Source organism: Herpailurus yagouaroundi, unplaced genomic scaffold (assembly GCF_014898765.1).
Source record: "Herpailurus yagouaroundi ecotype Mexico unplaced genomic scaffold, PumYag 184, whole genome shotgun sequence".
Classification (NCBI taxonomy): domain Eukaryota; kingdom Metazoa; phylum Chordata; class Mammalia; order Carnivora; family Felidae; genus Herpailurus; species Herpailurus yagouaroundi.
The window spans coordinates 10,956,319-10,967,567 of NW_024412415.1; the positions used below are offsets into that span (position 1 = coordinate 10,956,319).

The 11,249-nt window shown below is 33.8% G+C and overlaps 1 protein-coding gene across 3 annotated transcripts in view; it reads left to right on the forward strand.

Annotated features, from left to right (window-relative positions):
* Window positions 1-8,084, forward strand: part of GOLM2 (golgi membrane protein 2) — a 105,694-nt gene extending 97,610 nt beyond the window's left edge. For all 3 annotated transcript variants that reach the window (XM_040492544.1, XM_040492543.1, XM_040492545.1), the window contains one exon: window positions 5,987-8,084. In XM_040492544.1, coding sequence (XP_040348478.1) covers window positions 5,987-6,057 — 71 coding nt within the window. In that variant the 3' untranslated portion in view covers window positions 6,058-8,084. The remainder of the gene's footprint in view (window positions 1-5,986) is intronic.
* Window positions 8,085-11,249: the final 3,165 nt, after the last annotated feature.

Sequence of the window (11,249 nt, forward strand, 5' to 3'; positions counted from 1 at the left end):
ACTGTCTCGATTTCTTCCTTAACTCTTTTTAAGTAATCACATCTTACTTATGTTCATGACAAGAGTTGTTTTTATAAAACTGAAAAGAAATTATAGTTATCCTCAGATACTTTGTAGTTAATAGAAAAAGGGAAACTTAGAGACTCAGACTTCCATGCAGGATTGTTTTGATAGTACATTCTAGTTTTGGAAGAATGGTTGTTGGGAATAGAAAGAGATAATAATTATTCTAGGACTTCTATAAGGATACATTCATGAGAACTTCTCAAATGCTGTTTGGGACTTTAGAATAAATTATACCTACCTTTTCTATAATCTCATCCATTTTTCATAAATTTTACCATTTTTTCTCATTGTTTTGTGTTTGTTTGAATGTTTTTATTTGCAATTATTTATAACATTGTTGTGAGGCTTTTTCATGCATGTATATCATATCACCAATTAGATTACCAAGCTCTGGAGGGCAGGAATTTTCACTTATTTTGCCTTATATTTTGTTTGTGTCCTTTTCTGCCTTCATATTCACCCCACCCTCCACCCCCCATAGTACTTAGCCTACATAGGTCAATGTTGTTAACTGATAATTTTATGCTTTCTCATTGAGTTTTAGAACTGTGACTAGAATAATAACCCTTTAACTTCTGGTCTTATAAATTTAGTTTATAGTTTAAACATTCTCTAGTTTTCTTCCTAAGAGCTTCTATCATATCATTGGATAATTTTGAGGGTTTTATTAGAGCAAATAATTTCAGCTGTAACTGAAAGACATTTCTTATGCTTTTGGCTATCTTAAAGTTAATGACTTTTATCACAAAATTTCAGATATTTTGTATGGCTTTTATCCATGGTAGGTACATTCATCTTCAGTGCCTCCTCCCTCTCTCTCTCTCTCTCTCTCTCCCTCCTATACCCTTTTCCCTTTCCCTCTCCCATCCCCAGTTTTCATCGTAACTTTCCGCTTTAGGTCACCAGTATCCTCATGCTGCTCTGCCTTTCCTTTCACAAGGAAATAAATGCATCAGTTCTAGGGAATATAAGGAAATGACCTAAGGTGATACCCTCAGTGAAGTAGGGAGGGGATTGTTAGATTTTGGGGATTTCTCATTTGCAACTCAATCTTACTTGAGCTGGGGGTTGCCACTTACATTTTTATCCCATTTCGGGGTTCACTAGATGACAGCAGTAGAAGGATAGGACAGCTACCAAGGGGACTCCTTTATGATAGGGAACAAAGCCACCAGCTGCAGCTAGTGAAGAGGGATGTTTGGGTGAACTGACTAAAAAAGAGTATTGGAAAGCCAAATAATTTAAAACATGCTTTCAGGGATTCTTTAGGTATGGCATTAACTGTCCAGAAAGTGGGAAGGGGGAATTATGGTTGTTCCCTAGTTTATCAATAATTTGGATTCTAAATTTTATTATTAAGTTAGAATATTTAGAATTTAAGAACATTTCTTCATAGTTGCAATGTAGAAATAATGGTTGGGTTCCCAGGTGAGTTTGCACTTGTAGCCAAAGCAGGCAGTAGAAAAGAGTGGGGGAAAAAACATTAGGTTAGGAGACCAGCCGTTGAGTATTGCTTTTCAAGTCACTTTAACTCTCTAGGCCACAGTTTCTTCATCTGTAATGTGACTGTTGAACTACAATAGATGGTCCTTCTCAGTTCTAAAATTCTGTGATCATATTCACAGTGGAATCACTATATACAACACAGGTATAATGGGAGAATGTGTTTCAGATTTGAGCATGCCTGAAACATATCTTCCCCCAAACCCAGGAAAGAAAATCTTTACTGCCATTAAGACTCTGCAGCCAGAGATATCAAAAATTGAAACATGCTTGTAACAGATGGTTGCTGTACTTGTGATGAACATAGCATAATGTATAGATTTGTGGAATCACTATGTTGTATACCTGAAACTAATATGACATTGTGTCAACTTCAATTAAAATTGAAACATGTACTTCAGAAATACTATTAGGGGCTCTTCTCTACTCTTTCTAATATTGGGAGGAGTTTTGTTGTTTTGTTTTGTTTTGTTTGTTTTTCCTCAATCTGTTAGGTCCCTAGGATTAGAGATTCCACTTATAGTGCTGAGGTTCTGGATTCAGCTAAGGTCAATGGAGATTTGGGCAGCAACTCTGCCAATAGAGTTTATCTGCCAGCTTTATCTCTGATGCTTGTTCATATGTATTGATCATTTGGGATACTACTATCTGTAAAGTGTTTTCTTGTAGAATTAAGTGAGGCCTATTTTTCCTGTGTTTACAGTTCTGGTTTATTTTGATTTTTAATTCTTGGTTTCCTGAAGCAGCCTAAAAAAATATTTTTTATTTACATTGGTGTAGAAAAATTTTTTTCCTGCCTTCTTTTAAGTGACCCAATGAGGGGCGCCTGGGTGGCTCCGTCAGTTGAGCGTCCAACTTCAGCTCAGGTCATGATCTCGTCTGTGAGTTCGAGCCCCGCTGGGTTCTGTGCTGACAGCTCAGTGCCTGGAGCCTGCTTCGGATTCTGTGTCTCCCTCTCTGCCCCTCCCTTGCTCTTGCTCTCTCTCTCTCCCAAAAATGAATAAATAAAATTTTTAAAATTAAAAAAAAAATTAAGTGACCCAATGAAAAGATTACCTCTGGAAATACTCTGCATCTGATGGATATCTTTTAATTCATTCTTTATTGTAATAAGGAGATGGATGTTTATAAATTCTCTTTACTCTTATCTTTAATCCCATAAAAGTTCCAAGTTTCTTTAACAGAGTATGACCTGCATATTTATTTATGGTTGTATTTATGTGCTTATGGAAGGAAGCTGAGCCTAATGCTTGAGTGCCTGGATTCTGGAGCTGGACTGCCTGGATTTGAATCCTAGCTCCAGCACTTACCAACTCTGTGACCTTGTGAATTACCTAACTCTATGCCTCAATATACTTATCTGCAAAATAGGGGTATAGTTACTTAACTAAGCTGTTGTTATGTAGATTATATAACTCAAATATTTGTTCAGCACTTAGGGCAGGTCTTCCACAATGTAAGCACTACATAAGTGTTTGTTGAATAATAGTTTTTAAGAAGTTAAAGCAAATACAGAATATTTTTCTTTGGATTGCCTGCTTTGGAGGATAATTACACTTTGGTTTGTGGATTAACGTGTACTTTTTAGTGGGGCCTCACTGCCTTATTATCCCCAAGATGTTTTTGTTTGGTAGAGCTTGCTTTATGGAGGTGATCCTTTCTTGACTTCAGAGGGAATTTAGGAATTATTTAATAAATTTTGAATGTCCTTCTATTTCCTTAATAGTCATTTTATGTTAATGAGCTATTTACAGATTTTGCTGCCTTGTAAAATGAAAATATATATATATACATATTTAGTTTTCAGGTTGTTATTCTATATTAGATTTGACTAGGTAATTTCATCATACTTTATAAATACTGTACATGCAAATAGGTTGTCAGTAGAAATTTGAATTCTGGTTAGAATAGCTATACTGAAAGTGGACTCTAGTTAATGTAAATAATAGTTCAGTGTAAGAAAAATGCAATATTCCAAAAGTCCTGTGAAATTCTGAAAAATAATGTGAAGGCACAGTATTAAAATTTGATTAAAAGCATGAATTAATAAAACCAACAAACTCCTCTGTATATTTATAGAAGACTTCAGAAGTAAAGACTCCTTCCTATACATTATTATTATTATTATTATTTTGAGATAGGATAAACAGTTGCTATCTGTATTCTACTGAGAAGGTAACTAAAGGTCTAAAGAGGTTTAGAAACTAGATCAGGTTTTTAAGGGACTGAGCCAGAACTAGAATTCAGTGTTTTTATTCCTAGAGCTTTGCTCTTACTTCTCTTTATAATTTTTCATTTAAAAGTCTTCCAACATACCTACTTTCAATAACTTTCCTGTTAAATTTTTAGGAATTCTCTTTTGTATAGGTGCTTTTCCCACCCCTCTGTGGTGATTAAGTCTTCATTTAATTACTGAAGTCATGAAAGATGTATTTATAGCCATAAGGTGATATCCCATAACATGGATTCTAAGGAGAGCTTTCTGGAGAGGTGCCAGTGATCATTTTCCTGTTTAAAACCAAAGATAATTTTTTAAAGTACAACAAGTTCTATGTTAAGATATTAGCATTTTTTCAAAATACAGATGTGATTATGGATACAATATCAGCCTCTGCCTGTAACAGATCTGGGGTTATCTTATCACAGCTAGTGGATTACACTATTAAAGATACAAGATAATTTTGTTGGCCTATGATGCAAAATTGTTGCCTGCAATTCTAAATGAGAATTTCTGTAAGTTTAATAGGAAAGTTATTGAAAGGAAAGAAAAAGTTGTCTTATTTGGCATTTTTTAAAATGAATAAATATAAAGAAGAAATAAGAACACATCATTATGTAAAATACACAGTACATATATCACATAGCATTTTTCTTGAACAAAATTTTACCATAGGATATACTAGAGAAGTTAAGAGTGGATTACCATAGGATATACTAGAGAAGTTAAGAGTGGATTACCATAGGATATACTAGAGAAGTTAAGAGTAGCAAACCTATCAAATCTAAAAGACAGATTTCAGAAAGCTATAGTATACATGTGAATTGGGATTCTGACTCTTGAAATATATAAAATTATATTTATATATAACTCATATAACTCTTTAAATTATATAAAATTATATTTCTGGACAATTATGATAGTAACATCTCAATCTATCAAAAACTAAGCTGATGGGTAATTGTAACTGTGAACTATAAAGTATGAAAAATCATTTTTCAAGGCTGTGGAAGAATAAAAGAAGAAAAAAATAAGAAAACCAAACAAAGAAAAAAAGAAAAAAAACAAGGCTCTGGAGGAGCTAACAGATGTCACTAAAAGCCATATACTAGAAAGAAAGTCTCTTTGCTTTGATTAAATTACTTTTCATTCTTGTTCTAACATAATTTTAATATTCTGAGCAGTCTTATTTCAAAACCTGTAGTTTGTATCAAAATTAGAAAAGGATTGCTACTGTGAGATAAACAGTAATGTGAAGTGGCAGATGATAGCCAAGAAGGACCCAGAAAAACCTGTCAATATCCAAATAAGTCAAACTCTAAAGAGTCACTTAATGTAGCTACTCAAAGTGACTTTGAGGATCTTACTAACAATATTATGTAATATATTTTTTTTCTTTTTGGTAAAGAAGAAGTTAAATTTTGGTTAGTATATCATTTAAGAAGTTGCTGCTAAGCTCTTTGCAGAGGAGCAAAGAAATTCACTATAATGTTAAATATTGGGATTATGAGTAGCTTTTATTTTCCTATCTTTTATTTTCCAATTTTTATGTGATGAGTGTGGATTAATTTTGTAATTAGAAAAAGGTTTGGTTTTTAAGGGCATGAAAATGTATACAGAACGGTTTCTAAAACTTTTATTTTTAAATTTTATTTATTTATTTATTTATTTATTTTCATTGAAAGAGAGAGAGAGAGCAGGCAGGGAAGGGCAGAAGGACAGGGAGGGAGACAATCCCAAGCAGGTTCCACACTCAGCGTGGAGCCCGATGGGGGTGGAGGTGGGAGGATCAATTCCACAACCATGAGATCATGACCTGAGCTGAAATCAAGAGTTGGATGCACAATGGACTGAGCCACCTAGGCACTCCAAAAACTAACTTATAGAACTAATTCATTTAGTAGAAATAATGTATTTTATATACAAGAACCAACTCCTCAATGTTTGTGGGTTCCTAAAGTTTGGCTAACTATATCTAGCTCTACTATCATCAAAAGATTTGTTAAATTAAGTAATCTTCCAATATATTGGAAGACTGGAAGACAGACTTTTCACTGTTTAGCCAAGCAACTAAGAAATAAAGTGCTATTTTAGAAGGTATAAAATAACAACTAGAAAACTACTGAGGCTTTATTTTATTGGTTTTCTGCAAGTGATTTTAAAAATAATATTCTTGAAACATAATTATTTTCCTTACAGATGATGAGGAACGAGAACTTCAAATGGATCCTGCAGACTATGGAAAACAACGTTTCAATGACGTTCTTTAAGCCCTAAAGGAAAACTTCAGAAAACCTAAAGTGCTGTAAAATGGAATGATTTCTACTTTGTTGTTTCTGACTTTTGTTGTAAAGATCAGTTGTATCAGTTGTAAAGATACATTGAGATAGATTTAAGGAAAAATTTTAATGAAGAAATGTACCCATGTACATATGTGAACTTTTTCATATTGTATTATTAAAGCAGAGATTTTTTTTTTGTTATATTACAGTTGAGCCAAAAACAAAGTAAGCAAAACTGTAATCTTTGCATTTAAAATGAACTAATGTATATTTTACATTTTATTGAGCCTAATTCTTTCCACAAATGGACAAATAGTAAAAATTGGTTGTATGGTTTATATGTTGCACATAGCATAACCCCAGTGAGAACAGTTATTCAACTGAAAAACTTTTTATACACTAATATATTCTTGTTAGCCCAACAGGTGTTCTGTTCTATCTACCCCTCATCTCGTGCTCTTCCTGGAGTTATATCTAGTCACATAAAAGAGGGGTTGGAACCTGGAAGCCAAACACTGGGCAGCATGTGTGCAAAATCATTTCCCTACTCCTTTTATTTTACATGAGGGCTGATGTGTTTTGGCAGATTAACTTTTAGCTGAGGCCTGATGGAAGTTGAGGTAACCTGCAAAGACATAACAATATTTATGAGTTATACCTTACTTAGTTCATGAAATTGTGAAATGCATGATTGACAATATCTTTTCAATTTTTATTTTTTTCACATAATACTGGTACTGTTTAACAATAACCATCACTGGCTAAATTTTTTATATTTTCAGAGTCCAAGTTGGTGAAAATATTCATGATTTAAATGCCAGATTCTGAAAGAAGCTAAATCAACTTCAAAATGAATCTGCAATCAGCATTTCAAAGCTTCTCTGGTAGTTTTAGTGATCTTATTTGACTAGAATTTTTCAGAAGTACTATAAGGAGTTTTAACAGATTTTTATTAACACACAAATAAGTAGAAGTGCAGTGAGGTCTACAACTGTTTTATTAAAATAGCTTAAGAGTTTGTAATAAAGATGAAGAATCTTTGTAATTAATATGTTAAGAACCCATAAGCCTCATATTTGCTAGACTTACAGAATTATTTTAAATGCATTTGTCTTTTTTGACACTCTTCTGGAGAATGCTTAAGCTAGTTAATCCCTGTTTTCAGATTTAAATCTTTTAAATCTTATCCCCCCCAAAATAAAAGGTTTTGATCACAAGGAGACATTTAAGGTTGTTAACTCTGTTTTTCAGAAGGACTACTGTTAATTGCACATAAACATGAAATGTTTTCTTTCCCCCTTGTGCTCAGGTTCTAGTCAAAATTCAAACTTACAGAGGTAAAAAAAGCTGTTCATTTATTAGTAGTGCAAAAATTCTTAGACTTCAGTTTGAAATTATTTAATGACCAGGAAAAGATATAGTGATTTACTAAAATTGTTATTTCTACCAAATCAAAATGGCAATTTATGCCTTTGCTGAGTATATCAGGCCTATAATGAATAGGTATAATAGTTCACAGAGTTTTTTAAAATGGAGTTAAGGGGAATTGATGTACACCTTTTGGGCATTAGAGTGGGAAGATGAATCTAAAACATACTTCTAGTAATACTTTATATTTAACACTGTAAAATCTTTACAAATGAAAACCATGAAATTTCCTGCCTTAGTTCCTTTGTCATAAGAACAATCACTTAATTATATGGTAGCTATTACTTATATAGCAAAATTTCTTCAATTAGCAGTCTAGACATTTTATAAACTGAGAGATCTTGGACCAATTGATAATGTTTCTGACTGTATTAACATTTTAGTGCTATAAAATACTATGTGAATCTTAAAATTCTGACATTCTACAGTCTGTATTAGACATGCTGGTTTTTATAATATTTTACTTCTGCCTTAAGATTTAGGTTTTTTAAATGTATTTTTGCCCGGAATTAAGTGTTAATTTGATGGAAACTCTGCTTTTAAAATCATCACTTAACTGGGTTCTAATAAATTAAAATTAAACTTGTTTTACTATTTTTCTGATTCTGACACATATACATACATCACACTCATGTGATGCAAATAGTTACATTTTAACACTAAAATTTGAGCAAATTTAGAATTCATTTTAGGCTAAGCTAAACTAGATTGCAGAAAAATTTATATTAGGGTTGTTTACCGTAGTGCTAGTGTAACAAATACTGAATGCTTCCTATGTGCCCAGCATTATCTTATGTAATAAGAATACTGTAGTGGGTAAGATAGACCAGGTTTCTGTTCTCATGGAGCTTACATTCAAGTTGGACCAGTCCGACAATATACAAGTAAACACAAGAACCAGCTAATTTTAAATAGTGATAAGAACTATTAAAAATAAAACAAAGTTCCAAGGCTTCAAGGTCTCTTAAGTTTCCAAATAATAAGGTTTTCAACTTAACTGAAACATAATTATGAAGCTAGAATATCATGAGAGAAATGAGGCTGAAGAGGTATGGAAAGGGTAGGGTAGGTAGAACCTTTTAAGTTCAGGTCACTTGCTACTGACCCATAAAGAGAAAACATAAAATCCAAAATATACATGGAGGGATGATTCTAAGGAAAATGTGAATACAACTTCAAAATCATTTCTAAAATATGTCCCTTTATTTTAAAAAATCTTAAGATTGTGTTCCTTTTTGACTTGTCCTGTATACACCTGTAAACATAAAATTTGCTAGAATATGAGGACAGAGAATGTATAAAACAAAACAAAACAAAAACCGTGTAGTTATGAGGGGGGTAGTCACTTGTCATAATGGCTAGCCTTGGAAACTTCTGTTCCCTCACATGTCTGACCCCATGGCTTCAATAAGACAATCAAACCATGTGATGTTATTTAATACATTTCCAAAGTCTAGGTTATTGAGTCTTCACATAAATATTCAGTTCTAATTGGGCTATATCTAATTCCTTTTAAGACTCTCCTCACTAAGGGTTCCAAATGAAAATTCAAACAACTGTCCCAGAAAGAAAAAGGGGAAATTTAATGGTCCATGTAAATAAACTGCAAAAAGGGCAGAAGTCAGCTGGACTTGAGGATAATTGTATTGACACAAGGACTTAAACGCTGCCAACTTTGTTTCACTAACTCCCATTTCTGCTTCTCTCTACTTGCTACTTTCTTTCACTCAGACTAGCTCTCCCCTCAAAACTCTAACCAAGACTTCCAGCAGATCACATTTTCTTAGTTTTGCCACCTGAGAACAGCTGCTCTTCTTTCCTTAATTCCACTCCAAAAAATATGAGGGAAGGGAGATTTTTGTTTCTGACTATGATTAATTTGACTAGCCCTTTCTGAATTAGTGGTAACTATAAAACTGGACAAGATGTAAGTGACTGTTTTGGGGCAGCAAAAAACTTAAGCTTCTAAAAAATAAGGGAAACTTAAGCAGTTGAGCCCCACAGTCACCCAGCTTCCTATGGGTGTAAAAAAGCTGAACTGAGACGACAGAGATCATAGTGGGGAGCAGCTGAAGCAGTTGGAAATCAATTGGGTGGACATCAGAGAAGAGGGAGCTATCTATACAGAGAGGTAGCCCCAGAAATCCTTATAAGGGTGCCCACAAGTTCATGGCTGAGGGCTGGACTGTACATAATTAGAGCAAAACCACCTGATGCTTACCCCATAGCAGTTGCCACAGAGTTGAGAATGGAACGTAGATACCAGAGGTCAAGAAGTGTTGCCATAAAGGGCGCCTGGGTGGCTCAGTCGGTTAAGTGTCCGACTTCAGCTCAGGTCATGGTCTTACGGTTCGGTTCGTGAGTTTGAGCCCCACATGGGTTCTGTGCTGACAGCTCAGAGCCCGGATTCTGTCTCCCTCTCTCTCTGCCCCTCCCCCACTCACGCTCTGTCTCTCTGTTTCTCTCTCTCTCTCTCTCAAAAATAAATAAAAACATTAAAAATATTAATTAAAAGAAGTGTTGGCATGAAAGCCGTGCTACAGGACACTAGGTTTCTGGGCCTGTCAAGGTGGAGTTCTGTAACAATTGTGGCATCCAGATAGATTGGAAAGGTTGCACCTTGGGAGTAAAGACCATGCCCTCGAGTAAGACCTACCCTAGGTCTGCCCTAACAAGCTCTGACAAGATTGTAAGGGGAGATAAAGTATGAAGATTGAGTCCTGTCAAGTTAGAACTTAATGAAACTCCTTCGGCTTCTCATAGATATGAACTAACAAAGCATAAAACCACGCCTATATTAGTTTAAGGTAACTACTCAGTAACTGAAGAATCTGCTAAAATAAGAATCATCACTTTTCAGAAGATAACAATCAAGAATCTATACAACATATACACAATGTCTAGTTTTCAATAAAAAATTATCAGACATACAAAGACTTGAAATGTGATCTATAGTTAAAAAAATTAGATGGCTGTTGTTATTTGTTATATTGTTATTTGTTAATGCAGGTATTAAAAGTGTTTACTGCACTGTATGTTAACTAACTTGAATTTAAATTTTAAAACATTAAATTAAAAAATCCTAAAAAAAAAAGTATGTTTAAAGATTAAATGAAAATGTTTTAAGTAAGTGAACAGATAGAGGATCTCAGCACAGAAATGAAAATTATAGAAAACCTAATGGAAATTCTAGAACTGTGAAGTATAATAACTGAAATGAAACATTCATTGGATGGGTTTAATTGCAAATTGCAAATAGCAGTAGAATGAATTTGAAGACATACAAATGTAGTTGTACTGTAAGTATTTGAAAATGGAAGGTTGAAATGTTGAGAGACCAAGAAATGTGGATTTGGGATTCATTCAATATTTATTGAGTGCTCCAGACACCCCCTAACACATAAGCCTAAAGATTCAATCATGAAAGAACAACGATCATTCTTTTAATTTCTTATTGAGTACCTAATCTGTATAGAGAGCTGTTTTGAGTACTACAATGTCTCTGCCTTCATGGAACTTACATAAATACCAGAGGGAGAGATCATTATTTTCTATACTCATAGTGATAAATGCTTTAAGAAAAATAAATCGGAATAAAGGAATAGTGATGGAGGAGTGCTATTTTTAGATAGGATGATCAGGGAGGGCCTTTCTGAAGAGGTGGTGTGAAAATAAGCCATGTGGATATCTTGTGCAACACCATCCAATAGAAATATAATGCAGGATACCTATGTAATTTTGAATTTTCTAGT